This window comes from Sceloporus occidentalis, unplaced genomic scaffold, assembly GCF_023333645.1.
Source record: "Sceloporus occidentalis isolate IW3139 unplaced genomic scaffold, rSceOcc1.0.p SCAF_14, whole genome shotgun sequence".
Classification (NCBI taxonomy): Eukaryota; Metazoa; Chordata; class Lepidosauria; order Squamata; family Phrynosomatidae; genus Sceloporus; species Sceloporus occidentalis.
This window is the reverse complement of record NW_028316994.1, coordinates 3,340,711-3,367,522: the sequence shown is the minus strand read 5'-3', so window position 1 is coordinate 3,367,522 and position 26,812 is coordinate 3,340,711. Positions and strand designations below refer to the sequence as shown.

Here is a 26,812-nt window from a genome sequence, read left to right as displayed (position 1 = left end):
GAGTTACAATAAATAGGTTTCTTTGCAAAGAGAAATTGACATATGATCATGTTGGCTGTTTCAACTAGGATTACTATTAATATAAGATAAAAAGGTGGTCCAAAGCTATTTATGAATCCAGTATACATTTTACTGGTTTTAACATTTTGTTGTTGTTGTTAATGCCATTCAGATTAACTTCAATTTATGGCAACCCTATGAATGAGCGACCTCCAAGTTACTGTTATCAACTGCCCTTTTCAGGTCCTGCAAACTCCAGGCCATGGCTTCCTTGAGTCTATCTATCTGTAATGCGGCCTTCCTCTTTTCCTACTGCTTTCTACTTCAAATGGCAAAGGTATCTCAAATGCCCCAATGGCTGGGAGATAATAAATGTACTCCACTTCAAAATGAAAACATGTACACATTCTTGTCTCTAGTATTTGCACTGCTAAGGAATGTTCAAGTGTTTTGAACCAAAAACTGGCAGACACATCAAAGTGATGTCTCTTTTGCCAGTGGTCCAAAAAGAAACAGCAAAAACAAGATAAGAACCATGAACCACAGAACTTGTGTGTGCCCAAACAAGGTCCCTTACACCACCTTGACTTCAACTAGGCCTCTGGTTTCAGCTTGCCTTGATGTTAAGTGCCTAACAGCATTGCAACAAACACCTTTCTTTAGCAATACAAAGAAGAAAGCTAGGAAAGGGGAATGAGTGCAAGGGAAGGCTTACAGCAAGAGTGGGAATCGTGTAACCCTCCAAAGCGGATGGACAACAACTCAACATTTCTCCCTATTAGCCATGTTGGCTAGGGCTGTTGGAAGTTGGTTTCATTCCCCCCCCCCCCAACTTTGCTCCACACCAGGGGTTCACAAATTCAGGTCCTCCAGATGTTTTGGACCTTAGCACTCAGAAGCCTCAGTCATTTTGGCCTATGCTCTGGGATTCTGGGAACTGAAGGCCAAAGTTTGGGAATCACTGCTGTATACTATAGACAGACAACCGATTTTACATTCATTTTAATACATTGGAGGCAAGTTGAAGAAAGTGGATTTAATCTTAACAGTCCTGAACAGCATAAAACCGAAGTATCTTTTCTTCTCCTTCTTCTACACCTACTTCCTTGATTCATTTTAATGCTACAAATGGGGTAATAAGAATCATGACCATGCTTATTACTTTTTTCTTCAAAGTGACACCAGAACATTGGAATGTCCTCCTGTCAAGGGTTCAATAAGGTGATATTTGATACATATTCAGTACTAGATAATTTTCTGGATCTACTAATTTTCATTCTGCTATAAATCCCAAGGTTCTTTGGAGAGAATTACCTTAGTAAGTCAGCACAATGATTAATGCTTTGAGACACATAGAATCATGGTTTTCCACAACCAAGTGCAGTACAAAAAGTTTGGACTACAACTATCAACTAGTATCTGCTGACTGGGTCCAACAAATCTGGATGGAGGATGTACTGACACATTTAAACCAGGGAACTAAGCCTGACAAAGCTGAAGTCTTATGAATAGTAGACCAGGGGCCTATTCCCACTGCACAGTTATAGTACTATGATTCCACTTTAACAGTCTTGACAACATCCTATGGAGTCCTGGGTTTTTTAGTTTGGTGAGACACTAAAGCTGACAAGAATTCCAAATACTCCTCCCTAAACTACATATCTAAGGATTCCACAGGATGTCGCCATGGCAATTAAAGTGGAATCATAATGCACAGTGTTGATGAGCCCCAAGATGGCAACAACCATTAATCCTTTCTCAGTCACCTTGGAGTTGTTTGTAAATTTCTGGGGGCAAGGAAGAGTTCCCAGTTCACTGCTTGACACTTGCTCCCTCCCAATATAATACACATGATACACAAAGAACCATTTGTAGAAAGCTCTTTCTTTTATTAAGTTATTTCCCAAAACAAGTTTATTTTTATTTCTTTAATAGGTTCCAATAGTGTCAAAGGTGAATCAAAAAAAAAGGAGGAAGAGAAAAAAAAAGAAATTCAGATAAAAGTTCCTAGAGGGAGAAAAAATACACTTTTCTCTCATCATCAAGGGTCATTGGAGATAAGAGAGAAAAAGAAAGGAAAATCAAAGCTTCCGAATGGGAGTGCTTCTAAGTGCTGTTCTCCCAAACTCCAACCCTCCCAGGATTCTCATCATCAAGGCTGAGCCCATTTTCAGTTCAGATACGCTTCCCCATTCCCATTTGGCCACAGACTGAGGTGGCAAAGTCCCTTCCTCTATTCCTGTCTGTCCAAAGAGCCAACGGTCAGTTTTCTTTAGCTGCAATCATAAAAGCACTTAGTAAGGAGTAAGCCCATTAATGACAGTGGCACTTATTCCAAAGGAAAGATGCAGATTCTTCAGGGAAATACTGTAGCTGGAGGATCAAGAAGGCACCTTTATTTCACGCAACAAACCCTTCATTCATCTCTTTCTCAAGTGGTCCTTAAGAGGTGTTGGACTACCACTTCCCATCACTCTAGCCTGCATGGCTATGGCATGAGGTTCGTGATGGGAATTGCAGTCCAACTTATCTGGAGGATGCCAAATTGGGAAAGACTGATCTAGTCCAGGGTGGATGGCTGACATGGTGTGATGTTCTCTCAAAACACCAAGAGTTAACCCTCTGTAAAAAAACCAACAACAACGCTTTTTAAAAAGCCCCAAAGAGTCATAAATGACAGTCAAGCTGTCATGAGATTAAAGGGAAATCTTTATCAGAATGTGCTCTCAAGGGACAAAGTCCCTAACTTTTGCTTCATGTTCTTTTGAGATTTATATCAATTAGTTCTTTTTACTGGGAAGGAAAGAAAGGGAAATTGTTACTAAAGAAAGAGTCTGCCAGATTTCATCCAGAAGTGAGTTCTTGCACAGAACTGGAGGAAGGGCATGGGAAACTGAGGAAGATGCAGCTTTTCTCAATTGCTGCAACACTACCATGGGAGAAGTGCACTTATTTGAATTCTCCCTTCTATATATGAACCATTTAAAAGCAAAGGTGCCCTGCACCAAATGAAATCCAGGCAACCTGTGGCCTAACAGAGTTGGCCACTAGGAAATCCACAGTTCTCTTTCCACATCATTCTGCTGACCTAGCTCTAGGACAAGGAGGAAAAAACCAACAACAGGAGTAGAGAAAGTTTGGGAGGCAGAAAGACTGGCTTCTGAACTCCACTGCGCACATTCCAGAGAACAGCTGTTCTAGCTGTTGAAGGGAGCAGGGGAGAAATCCTTCCAGTGTTTTACCTCCTCCCCAACTCTGACAAATGCTACATGGAGGCAAAATCTACAGAATTACAGCAGTGGGACTAATCTGGCTGCACAAATTCCCCAACATTTGCTGGGGGTGGGAAGGCAGACAGGTTTTCTCAGGCGACAATAAAGCAGCATGTGATCAGAGAGATTGTGTGTGTGTCCCTGCCCCAGCATCTTGTGTAACATGTGCCAATGCCACATACCAGGGCTTAGAGCCATGCTGCAGGAATCCTGAGGCACCTGCCCCTCAGATCACATAGTGCAGCCACTCAGGACAACCTCAAATCTTGGACCTACTCTGTAGGATGAAGCACATTGGGAAGGCCTTGGCCAGCTTTTATGATGATCAAGTCCTATGATTCAACCATCCAATGTTCCTCTCTTCTCCATCCCCACCCCTGGCCATCAACTCCCAAGTTTCAGATTGTTACATGGATGGGGCTCTGGATACCATCTGGAAGGTTTTCCAAATCAGCAAGGTTTGGCATGTCTGGTCCCCCAGCTGACTCTCTCATGTGGATCCTCTGGTGATAGATCATGCTGTGCCTTCTCCTGAACCTCACCCCACACTCCCCACACTGATATGGTCTCTCTCCAGTGTGGATTCTCAGGTGCCGAGTGAGGTGAGATTGCCGGCCAAACCTTTTCCCACACTCAATACAAGGGTAGGGTCTCTCTCCAGTGTGGGTGATCCGGTGTCGAGTCAGATGAGACTGACGGCTAAAAGTCTTTCCGCACTCTGTACAGGGATAGACCTTGCTCCCTAGATGAGTCTTCTGGTGTCTCGTGAGGGCATAGAGATCATGGAATATCTTCCCACACTCCATGCACTGATAGGCTTGCTTTTCTGTGTGGGTCCGCTGGTGGGCAGCCAGCTCTGAGGGCCAGATGAATCCCTTCCCGCACTCTGTGCAGAAATAACGTTTCTCTCCTGTGTGGATTCTCCGGTGGGTGGCAAGCTCTGAGGGCCACCGGAAAGCCTTGCCACACTCACCACAAAGATGGCGTTTCTCGGCCCCAGCAGCTCCCAGGTATGTAGTGAGATGACCGCTGTTGTTGCTGCAATCATTGACAACAGGTGAGCTTTCCCCCGTGTGGGTTATCTGGTGCGCAGCAAGCTCTGAGGGCCACTGGAATCCTTTCCCACACTCTGGACAGAGGTAGTGTTTGTTTTTGTTGTGGGTTTTCTGATGCGCTGCCAGTTCCGACGGCCACCGGAACCCTTTCCCACACTCTGGACAGAGATGGGGTTTCTTGACAGTGTGGGGCTTGGCAAAGTCAGCCACTGGAGGAGTTTTCTCACCTGTGTAAAGGTTTGGGTGCAGAGAGAATTCTGAGGGCCACTGGAACAACGAGTCGATGGTGTACTGTGACTGTTCACCTGCATGGATCCTCTGGTGGATAGCAAGCTCTGTTGACCAGCGGAACCTTTTGCCACATTCGGTACAAACATGGCATTCCTCACCCATGTGCGTTTTCTGGTGCCTGGTGAGATGTGAGGATCGACCAAACTGTTTCCCACACTCAGCACAGTGATAAGATTTGGGCCTAGTGTGGACCTTCTGGTGTAGGGCCAACTCTGATTGGCACCGGAACCGCTTCCCACATTCCATACATGGGTGGCGCTTCTCTCTCACACGGATCCTTTTAGGGGGCAAGTGTGGGACTGCTCCATTGAGCCTTTCTCCAAATTCAAACTGGGTGTCTGCTCTGCTGGGTGTCCTGGCACCTGCTTTGAAGAAGGGAGCAGGAGAGAATTCACAAGTTTCATTGCAATTAATTCTAGAGCATCCTCTCATTTAAAGCAATGTTACAATAATTAACTGTATGAGCTTTAGACAATTAAGCACTAGGATAAAAAAAACTTTACACTGATTATGTATAACCTCAAGTCATCTATTGGCATATTGCAACCTCATAAATTTCATAGGGTTTTCTTAGGCAAAGAATATTCAGAGATGGTTTGCCATAGCCTTCCTTTGTAGTACAGCCTTCAGCACCTTTATTTCTTGGCAGACCACCATCCAAGCACTAACCAAGCCTGACCCTGCTTAGCTCACAAGATCAAATGAGATCTGGTGCCTTCAGAATATTTAAGTGGCTTAACATTCATCATGCAGTATCATGAAATATTTTCCAAATCTGCTGAGAACGCCAATCTGTTGGGAGATTTTAAAATGTCCCACAGCCAAAGGAGTATTCATGTTCATAAAAATCAGATGTGTAGTAACAGCCAGAACCAACAGATACAAAGTATTTTTTTTAAACTGCACTACTGTTATTGTGGAGTGTTCCTATACTCCACTTCATTCTAACTCTGCTCTCACTGAAAGACCATTATTGGGGCCAACATACTGACAGCAAGAGTGTCACCTGTGCTTCTCTGCATTGTGGCTTGTTCAGAAAAGGTCGGGACATATTTTATTTTTTCCTAACATGCTATGTTGGCTGGGACAAAAAAGAAAGAAAGAAAGAAAGAAACCCATATTTCAACATCCCATTGATTTGTAGAGTATGTCTGTGTTTTGCCCCAGGTGGTTTTACATTTATTTTGATTGGAGATAGAAAATTGGAAATGACAAGGGGTCAGATTTGGGGGAACTGTTTAAAACTGTACATGTAGCAATAGCCTAGACAGATACTCTCTAAGGCTATTTATGTGTAACTTCTTCAGCAAAATACACACATTTGAAAACCCTCTTATAATACTATCATTATCACCATCTTTATTCTTACCCAGCCCTTCTCTCAAAATTGGAACTCAAAATAGCTTACAAATTAAAACGAATGCAATACAGGTAACAACATTCAAAAGATCAGTATTTTCAGATACATTAAATCTCATAGTGAGAGAAAGACAGGATATAAATTAAATAAACCTTTAAACAAAATGAAACTGTTAGCCTTATGAAAATAATGTTAAAAATACAATTAAAATAATAAAAAGCTATTTGAAACACAAAACAATTCAGCATTCTCATAGAAGCCTTTTCTTTAAAATTAGAAACAAAGGTTTTGCCTCTCGCGGGAATCACAGAAAGGAGGAGGCAGTTCTGGCTTCCCTGGGAAAGGAGTTCCAGAGCCCAGGAGCAGCCACCAAGAAGGCTCTATCTTGCATCCTTGCCAGCTGTGTCTGTGAAGGTTGTGGGACTGAAAGAAGGGACTCTCTGAAGGATCTCAGTATCCAGGCAGGCTTATGCAAGTAGATATTGGCCTGTTACAGACAGCCAAAATAAACCTGCTTCAAGTCACAGTGGAGGTATGGTGTTTCAATGATGCATGCGTCTTAAGAGTCCAGAAGTCGCACCAAAGCCACACTCCAGCCCTAAGGACTGGTGCGTGGCTTTGGTGTGACTTCTGCACTCTTAGGACGCATGCATCATTGAAACATCATACCTCCACTGTGACTCAAAGCAGCTTTATTTTGGCTGTCTGTAACAGGCCATAGTTTGTCACATAGCCTGGTCCTAAACCATATAAAACTGTATGGGTTATAACTAGTACTTTCAATTGTGACCAGAAACAGACTGGCAGCCAGTGGAGCTGCTATAGCAAGGTAGCGGTGTGGTTCCTGTAACTAGCTGCAATTAACACCATGTGTATTTCGGTTAAATCAATCATTTATTAGTACATTAGGGTTAATATAATCATCTGCATACCAATTTTTTAAAAAGGTAGACTGCAAAAGGGGGAAAAATGCTTCCTTTGTTTTCTGATAATGTGCAAATGTGTTGCAGAAGGCACTGTTTTAATAGTGGCATTCCCCCATCTGCTTCCTTTAAGGTAAAAGGCAATGTTTTTTGCAAGATAGTCATAATTATCTCCAGTTTTTAAAAAGTACTTGTATTACAAATAGAAACAAATGGGACCTATGACAACATGCTGCCGCATCAATTGTTTTGTGTTCCAAAAGGCTATAGTCCAAAAAGCAACTTTTCCAAACTGCTTCCTACCACCATGCACAGAAAGGAAGAGCCTTCTCTGTTGTACCTACCTGAGCCTCCTTCATCTGCTGAAGAATCCCATGTTGCCTCTGTGTCAGAAGAACCTATAGAAAAAGAGGAAGGGTATTAACTTGAGGCATATCTTGTAGCAAATAAAAGTCATCCTTCTTCCCTCCACTATTCACTCCACCACCCCCACTCCCTTTGCCCTATGGCTGGGTTGACTATGATTGTTGTGAAGGGGTGGAAAGGTTCCCAAAAATGGAGATTCTTCTGATGCTACTTTAGGCAAGGATACTAAGTTTGCTTTGGCTATGAATACCTGGATCCAGTTATGTGAGTTAAAAAAAAAAAGAACAGGAATATTTTCCAGTATTGTAACTAATGTTACTTGGTTTGGCACATTTAAATGTTACGTTGAAGCACATTCAAAGCTTCATGGTTGAAATTATTTTATTCGAATATTTGTAATAATGAAAAAGAATAGTATATATTTCTCCTAAATTTAACAACACATGACTAAACTTGAAGGAAGAATGGGTATATTTTAGGATGCATACCTCAAGAGAGCTGTACCTGATATATCTTATACAGGTTGTGTACTCCCTTACCTGAAAAATCCAAAATCCAAAACTCATGGATAGTTGTGATAGAGAGACCTTTGCTTTCTGATGGCTCAATATAAACAAATGTTGTTTCATGTACAAAATTATTAAAAATGTTATATAAATTTACCTTCAGGCTATGCATGTAAAATATATATGAAACATAAATAAATTTCATATTCAGAGTTGGGTTCCATCTCTAAGATATCTTAATATGTATACACAACTATTCCAAAATCCAAAAAGAAAACCCTGAAATCCAAAACACTTCTGTCTCCAGCATTTTGGGTAAGTGATCCTTAAACTGTATCAAAAATTTAACTTTCTTTGTCTGATTTGGATATCGAGGCAATCAATGCTTTTGCTTAATCAAAGGAGAAAGGGAGGGAATCTATATCAGGAGACTCATTTCTGATACTCCAAACAGGAGTGAGCAACATGTGGGGATACGTATTAAGTCCAACTTGGCTATTTTTTCACACACCCACACCCACAAAAGTAATGAAATTTTCAGTCAGTAGAAACATGGCTTGTAACAAGTGGTGAGGGCAGGGTAGACTGGTCTCCAGATGCACTAGATTGGCAAATCTAGCCCAAATAATTGTTTGAAGGAACATCTGAACCAGGCCTGCACAACATACAGCCTGCAAAAGGATTTCAGATGACTTATGAGGACTTAAAACTTTCTCCACCATCTGATTTTCGACCTGGAAAGAGCCCAGCTGCAGTGGAGAGGACAGATGGATGGGCACCCCCCCCCCCCCGAGTCTCCTCCACAGATGGGCTTTCTCCCTGGAAAGAAACAGGTAGCAGAGGAGGAGGACGGGCAAACATTTGCCCCTCAAGGCTCCTCCACTGCTCAGCTTTCTCCTAAGGAGAGGGCCAGGCCAAAGAGGACAGAATTAATATTAATAACTGTTTTTTAATGTTGTGAGCCACTTTAAGTCCCAGTTTTGGGGAAAGGGTGTAAATAAATAAATAAAAATCGATGTAAATCATTATTAATTAATTAATTAATTAATTATTCAAATAATTTATTCATTAATTATGCCTTTACTTGGATAATAAGTTGCTAAAAAACTATTTGCTGTCTGAAAAAGTTTAGCCCATTTTAATTTTAGTCCCTACCTACTGCCAAGTTGTGCAAGTCTGATCTGAACCATGGTACAGTAGGACCTCAGTATCTGTGGATTTGCCATCTGTGGATTTGAGCATCTGTTGATGGCAAGCCCACATTGTCCCCAATGGTGGCATATTCATGGACCCACAGTGCCATTAAGGACAGCCCATTGTCCCCAGTGGACACATGCACCATGTGTACACACCGCCATTGGGGATAAGACGGGCTTGAACATCCACAGATTTTGGTATCCACAGGAGTGTCCAGAATGGATCCGCTGCAGATACTGAGGTCTCACTGTACTGCGCATTTCTAAGTCACCTGTTTTATTTTGTATTATAAATGTGATGCCCGGATTGTTTTCTATCTTGTCAGATGCTCAGATACAGGATGGTAGTAAATGTATATATAAAAAAATAAGAATAAAGTTCTCTGGGTGCTAAAGGAGAAGCAGCCCAAACAAAGAACCAACATTCTTACCTAGCAAACAGATATCCACATCACCCCTCTGTTCTGCTTCCATGCACATCTCTCTCTGGTCCACATCTGATAGGACCTGGTCTTCATCAGGAAAATTCACCACCACTTCTTCAAATAGGTCTGAATCCTAAAACAGGAAGCCAAGAACCTCATTCACCAAAAGACCAATGAATGATTGCTTAACGTTTAACCAAAGTTCAGAAAAGGTTTGGTTGTTCATTTATTGCATTTATATGCCACATTCTTCCCAGTGGCAGCTAAGGCAACTCATCAACTATGAAACATAACTTCCACAGTTCCTTAGTTAACATCCCCAGTGGTGCAATCAAAAAAGTAACTATCCCAAGCTCTGTATTTAATCAATTAAACTGACAGTATATTAGTTTTAGTATATTCGCATGTTATTTTAGTATTTTAGCATTTTATAATGTTTTATTATTCATTTTTGATTACTGTATATACTCATGTATAAGTCTAGAAATTTTAGTCCAAAAACAGACCCCAAAAACCGAGTCGACTTATCCACAGGACAATGTAAGTACTGCACTTTGACTCATATATATACAGTATATGAGAACCATCCCCTGGTTAAAGGCAAAAATATAATCTGTCCTGGAAGTACTGACCCTCCTTTAGTCTCTCATCTATCCAGCCTTTAGTGTGAACAAAAACAGTTATGCTCCTGGAATTTTGTAAGTTCTTTGGCATGCCTTTCCTTTGCTTCATCCTTTAGATTCTTTGTTCCATGATCCTAAAGTTCACCCTCGACTTATCCACAGGTCATATCAAAATCCATTATTTTAGCCCCCAAACCTGCCCTTAAATTATATATGAAGTCGATCTATACTCGAGTATATATGGTACATATGTTTGATGTTCTGCCCTTTGGTGGAAAGAGTGTTATAAATAAACTTTGTATTATTATTATATATATATATTTAAATGTTAGCAGAACTCTCACAAAGAACAAGGATTGAAAGTTTGTTAATGTGCTAGCGCAAAAATTGCAGATAGTTCTTGCACTGAAGTCCATAGTCTTTGGAGTTTATCAGACAAGGGAAATTGGAAGTATAATCCAATGGCAATCCGAACGCAATCATGGGGTTTAACGTTATTGCGTGATAGACTACCACATGCAATTTCTGGCAATGGGAAGTCAGTCCAAACGCAATCATGGGGTTTCATGTTATTGCGTGAAAGGTGATCACACACAATTTTGGGCAATGGCAAGCCAGCTCGAATGCAATTCGAATTCACGTAAATTCGCTGAACTAGCAAATTCACATGAATGTGTTCTGGCCCAATTTTCTTTTCATTCAAAATTAAGAGAAATTCTTCCTGTGTGATAAACTCCTTTGTTTCACAGCCAAGCAGAATCCACAGCTCCGTTTGACAGACTTGGAAATGGAAGCAGAAGCGTAACTTCTTCTGCATCGTCTGCAAGACGTCTCTAATAAACTCACTCTTCTCATGCCCTTCCATCAGTTCTTACAAAAGGTACACCATTTCTGACTGCAATGTGTGGGTTATCCAGTTTGTTTTCTTTGGAGGGAGGAGGTTTGCTGTTTTTTGCTTCATTTTACAAAAGCTGGGACTCTAATAGTCAGGATTATTTGAAGGGCCTAAAGCAGACAGGAGGGGACATTTTGTCTGTCACATTGGCTTGTGGAGAATGCCAGGCAGCCAGCTGCTAGGGTAGAGGACCAAATCCTTTGTTTCCTAGGTTGCAGGACTACTACTCCCAGAAAGCTTTGCATAGGCATCTGTGAATCCTTTACACACAGGTGCAAAGGTCCTCTGAGGCTTTGTAGGCAGCTGTAACTGCTTTTTGGAGGAGGGCAGAAGGGGAAATCTAGCAATGGAAAGAGAGCTAGGAAGCCATAAGGCACAGGGAAGCTATTGCAACACATAGTTAAGGGCTGCAATTGTGGAACCTGCCCTGACACTCCAGAAACAGCACTGGGTCTAAGCACATCTGAGACAAAAAAATTAAGTAAGTTGGTTCAAGGGATACTGCTACGTTTAACTGAACAATTAAGTATAGCGGACCCTTGGAATTTGGTTCCAGGATCCCTGTGGATACCAATATCCATGGATGTTCAAATCCTATTAAATACAATGGCATAGCAAAATGGTGTCTCTTACATAACATTGCAATATCAAGGTTTGTTTTTTGGAATCTGCATATTTAAAAAATATATTTCAGTCTGTGAATGCTTGAATCTGTGGATATGGACTGCTGACTGTAAGTTAGCAGGGCTGGCCCTAACAAGAGACAGTGTAAGTATCATTAAGATTTTGCAGGTTTATCCAACCTGCTGCTATTCATTTATTGATTCACTTAAATTTCAAACTACCCACTAACTAGCTAACATTCTCTGCTTAGTCTGTTAAAAAATATATAGCAATGACTAAAAAAACCAGAGGGATCTTGCAACACCTTTGAGGCCAACTGAAAGAAAGAAGTGTTAAGGCCTATACTTCCTCAGATGCATGTAGTATGCATGTACAGTAGTATGTTTGTAGATGGAAGAAAGCTCTACGAAAGCTCATGCTACAAACTTCTTTCTTCCAGTTACTCTCAAAGGTGTTGCAAGATCCTTTTGTACACTGATTTTCCAGACTAACACAGCTATGTCTTTTTTAAAAAACAGAATACCTGAAGCAAGGTATAACCGTCAGCAGAGAATAAAACATTTCAACTTATAGAAACTAAACAAAAACCTTCACAGCAGGGCAGCAAGGTGGGGATGGAGGCGGGAGAGGTGGTTGTGGGATTGCCTGCCTCAGTAAAATAATGGTGTGCAAATGTGAGAGCAGACCTTCTCTGATTGTGGTATGCCTTCCTCTTGGTGTCAATACTGGCATCAACACTGATGCCTAATAGCTTCATCCAGACCTGTAAACATACCTGGTTTTAAAATTTTCACATTTTAAAAGAATTTAGTAAATAAATAAATAAATACGTGTTGTGAAATTTGTAGAAAAAAGTTTCACAGTATTAATAAGCAAGATTTGCTTTAATTTCATTAAAATATTAATGCAAAAAATGTTTTAAACAAAAAAGTTTTTTTTAAAAAAAAATCTGCTTTTTTCTAACTCTTCTCCAGAATTCAAAACCCCGATCAGCCATGGAAACCCACTGGATGACCCTGGGCAAGTCACACTCTCTCAGTCTCACAAGAAGGCAAAGGTAAACTCACAACGGACCAATCTTGCCCCGAAAACCCCTGATAGGTTTGCTTTAAGTTGTGCCTTGGGGGTCACCATAAGTCAGAATGACTTGAAGGCACACAGCAACAATAAATATTGTGAAGTTGAAGGCTTTCATGGCCGGCATCCAGTTTTTTATGGTTTTTCGGGCTATGTGGCCATGTTCTAGAAGAGTTTATTGCTGACGTTCTGCCAGCATCTGTGGCTGACATCTCCAGACTATGAAGATGCCAGACACGGATGCTGGCAAAACGTCAGCAATAAACTCTTCTAGAACATGGCCACATAGTCCGAAAAACCCACAAAAAACAATAAATATTATGAATGAATGAATCCATCCTTCAGTTTTATCTGGCTTTGGATACTTGGTACCTTGAACTGGGTAAAAGAGGCCACTCTGCCTCAAGCAGCAAAATTCATTCACCTGTAATTCATTAACCTGATCCCAAACTACTGGCACAACCTGTGGCAGCCTGCCTAAGTGATGGGAGAGGGAGGATGGCAACAAAAGCAAAATTGCAAGAACAAGAACTGTCCAACTCTGCCGAAGGCCACACACAGCCCTCTGACCTAGATTCCTGACTCCTGGAATCTTAACTATTTGTAATTACTCAGATTTAAGGAAGATACACAGCTGTCCCTGAAAACTTTCTTTCACTTGAATGGAGGCTGCTTTCCAGGGTGGGGAGACTTGCAACATGGTGACAGCACATCCACCATTTTGTAGGACTAAACCAGAGTTTAGAAAAATTCCCTCCCAGGATCCCCCACAGCCTTCTGTGAGATCATTAGATTTAAAAATATAAATAAAAACCAACCACTGTCTCACTAAAAAGCCACAACAGAAAACCTGGAATATATAAGCAAAAGAACAATAAAATGCACAATACAAAAACCCCACTCACCCTAATATTAAGCATATAGAATCTAAGGATAAAGGATGATATCACAGAGAAAGAGCACTTGCAATGCATGAATAAGGTCCCAAGTTCAACATCCATTAGAAAATAACAACAAGAGATAGGAAGTAACTATTAAGATATCACTCCTGTTTTTGTTTTTGGCTCCTTTCTTTCAGGATTTAGGCAGGTTCAAGGTCCACGGAAGACCAAATTAACCCAAAACTACCATTTTCTGTAGCTATCCGCACTGCAGAAATAATGCAGTTTGACACCGCTTTGACCATCATGGCTGATTGCTACACAATCCTGGAATCTGTAGTTTGTTGGAGGCACCTCTGATGGAGAAGGGTAAGTGTCTCACAAAACTACACATCCCAGAATTCTATAGCATGGAGCCATGGCACTCACAGTAATGTCAAACTGCATTATTTCTGCAGCCAGAGTGACTGTGTGGTAGTCTGAATTATTTTCAGGAAATTTCCGCCTCCCCAAAACATGAAAAATGAACGGATGGGGGGCTCCAGATGGTTTGGGTGTGTCCTGGGCGACTTGAGGACCCCCCCAAAAAAGGTGCTGCCCATCCCACACTCCAATGAAAGCTGCAGTACATTCAGCCCTCCGTATCCATGGATTCCTCATCCATGGATTCAACCATTCATGGTGTGTGTGTGTGTGTTTTCTCCAAAAAGCAAACCTTGATTTTGTCACTCTATATAAGGGATACCATTTTACTATGCCGTTATATATAATGGGACTTGAGCATTCATGAATTGTGGTATCCGTGGAGGATCCTTGGAACCAAATCCCATGATCTGCTCTGGTGGAAAGCACTTTCCTGTCTTTTTAAGTGCAATACAAGTCATTTCCACAGTTAAATTGCAATAGAGGGTGGAAATTAAAGCATCCAGCTATTCCTCTATTTCTTCCCAAGAATTTTAAAACTTAGTTCCATATTTTAATAATAATAATAATAATAATAATAATAATAATTTTATTTATATTTCCTGCTTTTCCCAAGGATTGAAGTCGGATTACATCATTAAAAATACAGTACTAATACAAATAGTGACTATAAAATCCTAATACTGAATTACAACCAATTGAAGTTTCAGAACCTGATACAAGGGTAGCCCCAAGTAGAGCGCATTACAGAAATCTAGACGAGAGATTACCAGTGCATATACCACTGAAGTGTATAGTCCACATAATACTGCCTCAGGATTTTACCACTTCATGTCACTGCATAGGTAGGCTGGTGAATCACATTGCATAAGGAGGCCTCGAAGAAACACATGGTTTTTAAAATGGTCCAAACCAAGGAAATAACATTGACTGAATATTCTCCTGAACCACTGCTGCCCCTGTAGGAAAGAATCTATTAAAGGCCTGCAAAGGAAATAAATACACAACTCAGTGCATCTACACTGTAGAAATAGGGCAGTTTGACACCACTTTAACTGCCATGGGTCCATCCTCCACAATCAGAGCTTTGTGAGGCACCAGCACTCTTTGGCAGCAAAGGTTAAAGACCTTGTAAAACTACAAATTGCAGAGTCCCACAGAATGGAGCTACGGCACTTAAAAGGGGGGTCAAACGGCATTATTTCTACAAGGTAGATACAACCTCAGAGGCACTCTGTTCATTGTTGTATGATTTATGAATTTATGAATCAAATTGTCCCATATGAAACCGGTGCCTAAGGAAAGTCCTACCTCAACTAAAGTCTTGACTCTAAATATTGAAGAGAGGTAAATATGGTCGCCATTAGTAGCATACATTTCTCATCCAAATCAAGTACAGTAGGCCAAAATGTGTGGATGCTCAAGTCCCAATATAGCCAATGTCAGAATAAAATGTATGTATATAAAATAGCAAAATCAAGGTTTGCTTTTGGGAATTTATATCTTCTTGGAATACTTTCAAGCCATGGGTGGTTGAATCTGTGGATAAAGAATCTGTGGATACGGAGGGCCAACTGTAAATTCATTCCAACCAAGCAACTGGGATAGGAACTTCAGGGCCCGAAAAGACAGGTCAAAATGAAGCTGCTTCGGGTCACTTTGGAGGTATGCTGTTTAAATGCTTTGGCGCAGCCTCCAGCCTCTTAGGACGCACGCAGCATTTAAACAGCATACCTGCTAAGAGGCTGGAGGCAGCGCCAAAGCCATGCTCCATTCCTAAAGACTCGAGCACAGCTTTGGCGCAGCTTCTTGCCTCTTAAGATGCGTGATTCGTTTAAACAGCATACCTCCAGAGTGACCCGAAGCAGTTATATTTTGGCTTGTCTGTTCGGGCCCTCAGTTAATATTCAGAAAAAGTTTGTGAGATATCATTTCAAGTTCCAGGTTATTCAGACACCAGACTAGGCTATCTCTCCAAAGAAGTAATGCCTATGTGGTCACTGGAATGCCCCTCTGCATTGCAGCATTTGTTTGCTTAGTTCTTTTACTCCTGGCATTCTGGAATGAAAGAACATTTTACTTTGGGGTGCTTTTAGGGCCTAAAACAATCTTTCCCCCCACAGTCATACAATTACTACATGACCAGAGTGAAAAGTATAATGTAATAGGGCAATGGTACTCACAACTTTTTACCCTTGGGACTTCCCTTTACATCTACATGCAGATGTCACATGCCCCCACTCAATGTGGTACATAAATAAAAATATTTTGTTTATTTAGTGTGCACATTTACATTTGCACCTTCATGTATATTCATATTTTAATATTTTATAAGGAAATTAACACTGTTCAAATTAGAACAACTTTATCTAAGTAAAATCAATATTTAACTCAATGTATGTGTAAACTTTACACATACAAAAGGTTGGGAAGAGGAATGATCAGGGTCTCCAAGTCTCACTCGCTTGAGCCCACTCCCATCCCGTGGGGGTCCCATCCCACAGTCTCAGGACCACTGCAATAGGGGAATGGTGGAGTAGTTTGAATCATTATTTTGGGAGGGCTACAATGCCCAAAATCCTCAAGCCAGTGCGGCAACTGTTTTTGCATATATAAAGGTTGACTCTTACTCCTAAAGACTGAAAGGACAGGGGAATATTGTATTTTTTTGTGGGTTTTTTTGGGCTATATGGCTATGTTCTAGAAGAGTTTATTCCTGACGTTTCACCAGAATCTGTGGCTAGCATCTTCAGAGAAATGAAGATGCCAGCCACAGCTGCTGGCAAAACGTTGGGAATAAACTCTTCTAGAACATGGCCACACAGCCCAAAAAACCCACAAAAACTGTGGATACCGACCATGAAAGCTTTCGACTTCACACAGGGGAATATTGCTTTAAAAACTGGTATTTTTTTACAAATATTTTATATATTTAAGTTGGATATTTGGGCCAAAGATATCACTATGAATATTAATTGCACAACCTCTAATTATACTCTGTGAATGTTAAGAGGAGTTTATGGGGATGTGAGGTAACCTGGTGAATCCTATTCTGCTGGTGGCGTACACTAAGTGCACACACACTCTTCTTACTTCTTACTAAGTGCTAAGATAGAGAAGGTAAATAAACTGAGAATTTGTGAGGATCACAGATGTGTACATGAGCAAAGGGCCTAAACACACGAGACACTATTTAGTGAAGAACTGAAAATTAAACTTAAAAGCAATTCAGAATTGTCTAGTATGTACCCATCATCTAAAAAAACCCTATATCTGAATGTACATTAAGATTATATTAAATAGCAACATACTTCTGCTAAAAAAAATGGTGATAAAATAGCACTATGACTTCAAATATTAAAACTGAGTCCTGCGGAGAATCGAATTATATCATGATTTCAATCCATTTGATGTAAATCAAATCAACCCTGTATAATACAGCCATTCATTCATTCTTTTAGGAGTGCTTTATATTCTTGAGTCATTTTATGACATTTTTATTCAGGTTTTAGCATTTTAATATGATTGACTGCATGCTGGTTGAGACTGTTAGCTGGAAAGTGATATAAAAATGTCTTCATTATTAACAACAACATAAAGAGGCCCATTCACTTTGCCACCACCTATGGCCGAGCTGATGTGGTCCAAAAGGTGAGATGAGCCTACCTCTCTCCCTCTACCCTTGCTAGCACCCTATAGCCCCTTTCTTCTCATTTGTGAAACCCCCAAACTACCTGAAAGGCCCTTGTGATATATGTTTTCCACTGGGGAAAGGCACTTGGGAGAGCCTCTTAATAAAATCTGTCCATAGGCAGAAGGAACCTCTGGGGCCCATTCACAGTATAGTTATAGCACTATGGTTCCATTTTAATTGCCATGGCTGCTCCAATAGGATCCTTGGATTTGGTGTGGCACTATTGCTCTCTGTTTGAGCTTAATGCTCAGTCCTAATATGCAAATCTTAGGGCTCCATGGGATGTTGCCATTGCAGTTAAGATGAATTTAGGAACTATAACTTCTCATATGTAAATCTAGAAATTTTAGTTGAAACATCGAACCAAAAAGCCTGAGTTGACCTATCCATGACCTATCCACAATCAATGTATTATACTTTAACTCTTATTTTAAAAAAGAACCATCCCCTATTAAAAGGCAAGAGTATAATGTGTTCTGGAAGTACTGACCCCCCCTTCTTATTATCTCATCCATCCAGCCTTTGATGTAAATACATAGGTCTCTATCACACGGGAAGCAAGTGTCATGAAAATGTGATTAAAACAAAATAACGGGAAATTCCCGTTATCCAATGATGCATCCAACACACCGGGTATGAATGGGAGAAGCGCGCAGGAGTGTGATAATCTTCCCCCCGATCACACTATTACCACGTTTTAATCACATTTTCATGACGCTTGCTTCCTCTGTGTGATAGTGTCGATAGAGTTATGCCTGCTGTAATTTTGTAAATTCTTTGGCATCATTTTCCTTTGCTTCCTCCTTTAGATCCTTTGTTACATGCTCCTAAGTTTTATCCTCAACTTATCCACAGGTCGTATCAAAATCCATAATTTGGGGCCCCAAACCTGCTCTCGACTTCAACGTGAAGTCGAACTAAAGCCGAGTACAGCGGATTCTCCACATTCTCTGAGGTTAGAAGCACAGAACCCCTGTGAAGGTGAAAAAATGCAAGTAAAAAAAATCTCTAGGTCTTCTAGGGCAATTCTACGGTCAAGATCTGCAGGACATTGACCATGAAATGGTGCTGGAGGACCTACAAATGCATACAGAAATGATCTCTCTAGGAATCTCTAGTTCCTCTAGTGTGACTTTTGGCAGGCGTTGACCATAGAGTCATGCTGGAGGACCTAGAGATTCCTAGAGAGAACATATTAATCAAATTTGTGAATAATCAAATCTGCAAAAGTCAAAGCTACAAATGTGGAGGGCTGACCGTATATACAGTATGTTATGTGAATGGGCTCTAGGTTTCCTGAGTGGGAAGGGGTCTGAAACCATTGCTCACCTCCTCCTCTTGTCTCTCCGCCTCGTTTTGTTTGGCCAGAAACTCCTCGGCCAGGGCTACTGCCCGTGCACAAGTCTCAGGGCTGCGTTCCCATACCCGGCTCCGAATCCCAGGAGGCAAGACAGCCAGGAACTGCTCCAGGATCAACACATCCAGGATCTGCTCCTTGGTGCGGTTCTTCGGCTTCAGCCAGTGATTGCAAAGCTCCCAGAGCTGGCCGCAAGCCTTCCGCGGCCCCTCAGTGTCTTTGTAGCAGAACTGTCGGAACCGTCGGCGGGCTGTCTCTAGGGTGAAACCACCCACTCCGGAGGCTGATGCTCGTGTCTTCCCGACACTCCCTCGGTCCGCGCTAGCAGGGCTTGTGTGGGTCTCTCGGTGGCCCTCTTCGATATATGTTGCACCCCATGGGGAGGAAGTGTTCCCTACTTGCTCCGAAGGAGTGGGCAAGACCTCCGGATCTAAGTCTATTGGTGTCATCTCAGTCACTGGGGGAACCTCTGGCTGCGGTGGTGGTGGTTGCGCTACTGCTGGTGCTACCGGTGGTGTTGCCGGTGGTGCTGCTGGTGGGGCTGGCTGCACTATTTCAGGAGCTGGGGACTGTGGTGCCTGTGACACCTCCTCCCACTGGACTTCCCAGCGCTGAGGTTCTGGGGTCTCCTCTGGTCCAACTGTGGGAGACACTTCTAATCCCAAAAGTTCTTCAACAGTCCCTGTGCATACCACCAGCAGGGAGTCATCTCCCTCGGCTGCTCCTGCTGCTACTCGTGCAGGCGCTGATGAATTTGTCACAATCACGTCATCATCGTCGTCGTCATCATCGTCCTCATCATCATCCACCTCCTCCTCTCCTTCCTCCTCCTCCTCTTCCTCCTCCTCTTCTTCCTCCTCAGCCCCATCTGGATCTACCTCTACTTCTTCCTCCTCTTCCTCTGCTGCTCCTTCTGCATCGACCACTATTTCACCCTCATCTTCTCCCTCCTCTTCTTCCTCAATTGTGATTTCTGGATACATATCCTGCTCGAGCAGGACCTTAAAATGAAGATCTAGTTCTCCTGATCCTTGCTCAGGTTCCATTTTGTCTTCTAAGAGGTAAATGGACTTATCCCAATTATAGACTGAGGTCTGGCCTGCAAGGCCCCAAGTCTCACAGGCAAACATAGTGGGAAATGCGTCTTCGGACACAGGATTTGAATGCAAGATTAGGCTAAAAACTGCCAGCAGATCCCCGGGGATTGAGAGAACTCTGTCAGAGAGTCTGCAGCATAGCAGGGTCGCTCCATACACTGAGCAGGTGCCACTTCGAATAAGCGTTTACATCTGCGTTTTCCTGCCTAAGGATGGAAAGAGAAAGGCTATAACCCAATAAAGAATCCAATAAATCAATTAAAAGTCCTATGAATTAACAAGGTACGCCTGCTTGTGAACAGAACAATACTTTTGAAAATAAAATACCCACACCTTTTTTTTCCTTTTTAGCTAATGATACTGAAGCAATCCTTGCAAAATTGTGTGGTGAAAGAGGAGGGCAGTGTTTGTTTTTAACGGTGTTTGTTTTTAATTAACAATATTCTTAAAATGAACTCTATGATTCTAGTACTATATCAATGGAGCAATTTTTTTTGTAATCGGTCAAGAGGATAACAACATATTTATGAAATCAATTCAACCATTGAACGTAGTGTTTGCATGTGTGTGTGTGTGTGCCTCCAAGTCTCCTTTTGACTTCTGGTGCATTTAGGGTATTTAGGTGTGTGTATGTGCCTTTAAGTTGCCAATCGACATATGGCAACTCCATGAATATCATAGGGTTCCATAGGCAAAGAACATAGCCCATAAAAAATAAAAACCAACCCAAAATTCAAGAACCATTTTCTTAAGATGAACCCTAGTACTTTATCAAATTGGAGCACTTTTTTCCTAACCAGTCAGGAGGATGACAAAAGATTAATCAAATCAATTCTTCCCCCCCCCCTTTTAAAAAATAAATTTATTGAATTATTTTAACATATATACTAACAATGTTACATGTGCCCCCTTCCCTCTCCCCTACGGTTTATTCAATCAAATAAATTTTAATTGAATTAATCAATTCAATTCAATCACTGAACCAGGTGTGTGTACACCTTCAAGTCAGCTGTCAATGTCTGGTGCAACCCCATGAATTTCATCCTATTTCATAGGATTTTCGTAGGCAAGGAATAAAACTCATAAAAAATAAAAATAAAACAAAATTAGAGGGAGGAAAAATTATGCATCACAGCCCAGCTCCATCCACAGTGAACTGCAGCCCCATCATCCCCAGCAGCTACATCTGTATCTTAAATTTTCTTCCATTCTGATATATCCAGTATATCGGATTGGATATGGAAAATGTATGACCTTATGGAAAATGATAAACTGACCCAACTGATCAGATATGGTTCTATAGATAAATTTTGAACAGACTGGCTACTGATGACAGAATATTTAAGATCAAATTGGGGTCAAATAACAGGGTGGTAAAGTAGGATTATGTTAATAAAATCATACAGATATATATATACATATGAAAACAGATACTATTAAAATAGGTAAAGAGCTTGTTTCTTTAATATTTACACAATATAACTATGATAAGTTTACATGCGGCAGAAGAACATTATATTATTTTACTTTTTAGTTAGTGAAAGGACTATGAATATTAGAAAATAACCAAAAATAAGATGATGGCAAGTCATTTAGTGTTATGTTTGGCTTTTTAAAAAGAAAATCGGGTTGTGTGTGTGTTATTAACCATGTTATTATTTGACAGAATGCAAAGATATAGTTGTATTAGTCTGTAAAATCAGTATGTAGAGAGATCTTGTAGCACCTCTCCATGTTATTACAGTGGACCCTTGTTATACGCTGGGGTTTGATTCCAAGATCCCCCGTGGATAACAAAATCCATGTATGCTCAAGTCCCATTGAATATAATGACATAGCAAAATGGTGTCCCTTATAAAAAAAGGTTTGATATTTGAAATTTATACTTTTTTGGAACATTTTCAAACCGTGGATGCTTGCATCAGTGTATAAAAAATTCGTGTATAAGAAGGGCTGCAGGGGCGTAGCCAGGATTTTAGGAAGGGGGGGGGGGGGGTCCAGACTAAGTGCCACCATTATAAAGGGGCTTGGGCGCGGCGGTGCAGCAGCACGCACCATTCATTTTCCTAATGGAAGGGGGGGTCTAGACTCCAAGAAACCCACCCCCTTGGCTACGTCCCTGAGGGCCGACTGCATATGTTATTGTATGTGAATGTATGTTAGTCAAATTTATTGCGATTGTTTTGTGAAGGTGACTAAATGAATGGACTAATTTTTTTTCTTCCATTCTGACTGTGGAGTAGAGACAAAGATAGAAACCCGACAACCATGGTATCACTGCATCATCCACTTGTCTCCAGCTCTCAGCCTATCAACACCTTCAGAACAATTGGGTACCACTGTCTTCCAAGGACTGTATCGCTTTAGAATACAGATGGGGGAGACACATAATGGAGTTATCCTCCCACCCATCCCAACCTTCTCCCTTAATTTTTCTATATTCTGGGAGTTTCCAATTACATTGTGTACTCAACCATGCAAGCCTTTCCTTCCATTCTGAGATGGTACAGACTATGCAGGGTTGTCCCACATATTTCCCTGAACACGAAGACCAGCCTTTCTGTCTTCTAGCCAGATGGCTGCAAGAACCTCAAGGACATTTACTGCCAACACAAAGCATTGTGTTCTCCTGGCTCAAAAAAAAGGAGTGCAGCACTACATGGAGGCCACTGCCAAGACAGGCAGATGCAGTCAATTTGCGGCTTAGCTACTTGTCTCAAACAAGTAGCAAACTAGCTATGCTGCTCTTTCTTTTCTCCCTTTCCAAGTAAAAGAAATCACACACAATCACACACACACACACACATGGAAGTAATGGACCAATACTACATATTAAGCCAATAGGGCACACCACAATGAAAATACTTCCATACAAACAAACATCACTTCTTTAACCAGCTTCAAAACGGAGTTGAAAACCATCCTGTTCAGAGAAGCCTTCCCAGGCATTGCATAATTGTCGCTTACTATTTGAAGTTCTTGTGGTGCCTGTTTATTGAACCATTTCCTGTATTGCTATGTACTGTATATGTTTTATCCTACTTGAGAGTATGTATTTTCCCTGGAAAATGATTAACCATCCATTATGAAGCCAAGCCCTCCCTCCAGTCCATCTGCCTTGGTCCAGGCCTTGGAGGTAGAGAGGAACTGCTGGACCTCTTACCCTTTCCCTCCACCACTCCCTTCTCCTTCTGTGTCTTGTCTTTTTAGATTGTAAGCCCGAGGGCAGGGAATCGTCTAACTAAAAGATTGTATGTACAGCGCTGTGTAGATTTACAGCGCTTCATAAATAAAGGTTAATAATAATAATAATAACAAGATTGGCCCCAAATAGTTTGCTGCCCGAGGCAAAGGGCAAAAAATCCTGCCCTTCTGTGTACAGACACTAACCAGACAAGCAAATTAATCTTATTTATAACAAACTGCATTTATTTCTGTAGTGCAAATTAAACCTAAATCAAAATAATTAAGCAGATTTGTACCATTTTACAAAAACTGCAAAATTCTTTTGGCAGTTCTGCTGAAAGGTCCTTGAAGCATGGGATCAAATAAGTTGAATTGCCCCTTCCTACTTCTCCCCCACTCCCTGAGGTGGAGCAAGGATAAGGTTAGCATTTGATGACCATTGCAAACACCAAGGTCTCTGTCATCTTTCAGGGTCAGGAAGCTGTACAAATGTTCCCACATTCTCATGGTTCTTCTCCAATTATATTTGATCTCAAAACTCAAGTATAAACAAACAAAACAATTAAGTGACAATTATGAAGTTGGATAGAAATCCTAAAAAATAAAATTATATTAATAATGAATGCATCATGCTCACAGAAGACTGTTACCAAATTCTGAGTAGTCTCTCCCCAAAACAAAAAAAGCTGAGAAAACAGACTTTCCACATTTACAATTAACTGAGAGATAATAAGGGGGGGGGGGGGATGCAATTTCCCCCCCAGACACAATTTTTCCTTTTGAAAAAAATTATATCCTTCCTTTTCCCCCAAGATGAAATTCAGTGCCAAGGCAGGATGCAATTCAGATGCAAATGCTTCACTCTCTTATCCATGCATAGCAGGAAAAGTGTTAATCTTTAAGAGACTGTCATCAAGTTTCATACAGTCAGATTCTGTGAATATCAATCTGAGAAAGTTTTTTCTCCACCCACATATTTCTAAAAGGGAATCCCTGCTATCTGATTTCCCAAAAACTGAGGATATCCCTTTCCCTAAAAAATCTCAAACCTTTTTTGAAAAACATGAATGAATGGAAGCAAGATAATCATTAATGAAGATGGGAAAACAAACACACCTAGCAGCAGGGGATCATTTTGCAATTCACATTGGGATAAACAAATTTACATATAAAGGGAAGATTTCTTTTCAAACCCCTAGTTGACCACCTGAGACAGGCAATTATGTCAGAACTAGTCTATTTTGATCTCAGTTATCTTTCCCCAATCATTTTAAGGAACTTAACAAAAATAATAATATCAAAGCGCTGGGACCTCTGGAGAGGGATCAGAATTTGTTTCATTGGCATCTGTTCTTGCCTCAGACAAATAGGGACACAAATATAATAATGCACAGCACAAATAATAATGCATAACACAAATATAATAAGGCATGTATATAATGAATTGCTGGCTGGTTTTATGGAGCAGGTGGGTTTTTAGTCTGTTTTTAACTTGTGTATATTTTATGTGATTTTATATTGGATATAGATGTTTTAATTATTTTGAATTTTATTGCAATTTTAAAGGTTTTATCTGTGAGCTGCCTTGGGTGACTCTGGGATGAAAGGCGGGATATAAATGCAATAAATATATTCAGTATATATTAAAAAATAATAAAATTTATGCCTGAAAGATCCCCAAATTTCATCATTAAATTATGCAAACAATCCAAGAGAGTGGTTGTGCCACAAAACAGTGCATCGGTGAATGCATCCCTGAGATGACCACAAAACGCGCAAAAATGTCAGCAGGATAGACAGACAGACAGACAGACAGTCAGTGAGGGGTGGATAAGAGAAACAAGGGACATGTGTTAAGAAACAATCCTGTCCAATAATTGCAAGGATGTCAATTCATCCATTGTGGGTTTTCTCATTTACCTGCTTATTACAACCAAGAACTTCATTTTAGTATTGTTTTGTAACTCAGATTTGATTATAGGGATTACCTGGTTTTACAGTTTTGTATTTTAATTGTGTCATTTGCTTAATTACTGTACAGTTTTATACTTTGTGATCTTTAGATTGTACGCCACTGACAGGTTTTAATGTTGGACTGATGATGTCTGTAAAGCGCCATGTACATTTTATGGTGCTACATAAATAAACATTAATAATAAAATAATCTTGTGGCAACTTCACACACTGTAACAAGTTTTGATTTGGCACAAGCTTTTGTGGACTTTGCTAGATAACCCCCTACTGGAAATCCCCCTGTTACCTGTAAGGAAATTAATTGAGAAATTATTGTTTGACAAGTGGGGCCCATTCATTAATTAACAAACCCATGGATTAGTAAACAAAGGCTGGGAAGAAGGAGAAGGGGATGAACTGGGAAGGAGGGCTGGTTGATCCCCCAAGCTGTTTTAACTTGCTCCCTAACCAAGTGGGCAGGTTAATCATCTCACCTTTTCCAAAGCAGAAGAGGGAAAGTTTTTGTCTTTTTTGAAATACCCATTCAAGCACCTTCTAAGGTTCACCTCTGCCTCCTGTGCAAGGCAACAGAAACCATTCATGAAACACATACCCAGACTCCCCACCATCAGAAAACACCCCCACACCAATCCTGGCTGTAAACTCAGCTTCTCCTCCACCTCCAGCAAAGAGGGCTCAAATTTCCACCTCTGATTCCCCCCCCCCCCGCTTTAAGCTTTCTGCCTATCTCACAGCAGGGGGGGGGGAGATCTGTCCAGCCCTTTCCCTCCTAGACCCCTATTGCCTAGCCCCCCTATATTTCCATCTCCCCCACCTTCATCTGGCTGGAAGCTCAGCCCCACCACCCTTTACAAAAGAAGGGGGGGGGAAGGGAGACAAGAAGCTGGGCCATTCATTGTAGTCCAAGCTCAATCCTTCCCCAGCAGAGCAAGGCTGAGCTTCTGGACCCCCACCACCCTCACATTCCCAGCCCTCCAAGCAAAGGGGTGCATTTGCAAGCCCCCTCCCTTTTTTCCTGCCCCCCCTCCCCATTTGACACCAAGACAAGGGGAATGCAGCCATTTTGCCTCTTTTGATGTGGCTGGGGGTGGGAGGGGCAAAGAGAGGAGGGCTCCCTTGCCATTGCAATGACCCCCTCCCCATTTCATAGCCTCCCCCCCCCAAGATCTTGGACACCTCCCATCTTATATTTGGGGGGGCAATCACCCATCCACCCACCCAAAAAATCAAACAGCTGAATCCATGCACCCCCCTTAGCTTTGCACATGCTTTTGCAAAATGGGGACCCCCCCTTGCAACTCACCCTTTGCAAAGAGAGCACCACCAGATGCAGCTGCTTGGGGGGGCTCTTGCAAACCAGACCCACTCTTCCCCCCTCCCTCCCTCCCTCCCTCCCTCCAAACCCAAAGGCGGAGCAGGAAGGTGCCTCCTCCTCTTCCTCCTTCCCCCACGTGGACGACAGAGTATTAACCCTTCCTCTGGCTCCAGTGGTCAAGGCACAGCTGTCTCCCTCTTTCCAGACACAGGCAAATCTGGGGTGTTTTGTGTTTGCTTTCTTTTGAATTGCACTCTCTCCAGTCCCTGCAC

General features: G+C 41.4%; 1 protein-coding gene across 2 annotated transcripts; it reads right to left on the bottom strand.

The window, feature by feature from the left end:
- Positions 1–1,887: 1,887 nt before the first annotated feature.
- Positions 1,888–26,598, bottom strand: LOC149303562 (uncharacterized). Of its 2 annotated transcripts, none has more exons than XM_089479753.1 (5): positions 26,529–26,598; positions 18,941–20,271; positions 9,401–9,527; positions 7,246–7,299; positions 1,888–4,983 (listed from the first exon to the last, which is right to left on the bottom strand). In XM_089479753.1, the coding sequence occupies exons 2-5, from the start codon at positions 20,096–20,098 to the stop codon at positions 3,671–3,673; spliced, it is 2,652 nt and encodes an 883-aa protein (XP_089335879.1). In that variant the 5' UTR covers positions 20,099–20,271; positions 26,529–26,598; the 3' UTR covers positions 1,888–3,670. The 2 variants fall into 2 exon arrangements, with proteins under 2 accessions (XP_089335879.1, XP_089335880.1); XM_089479754.1 differs by having other exon boundaries at positions 1,888–4,980.
- Positions 26,599–26,812: the final 214 nt, after the last annotated feature.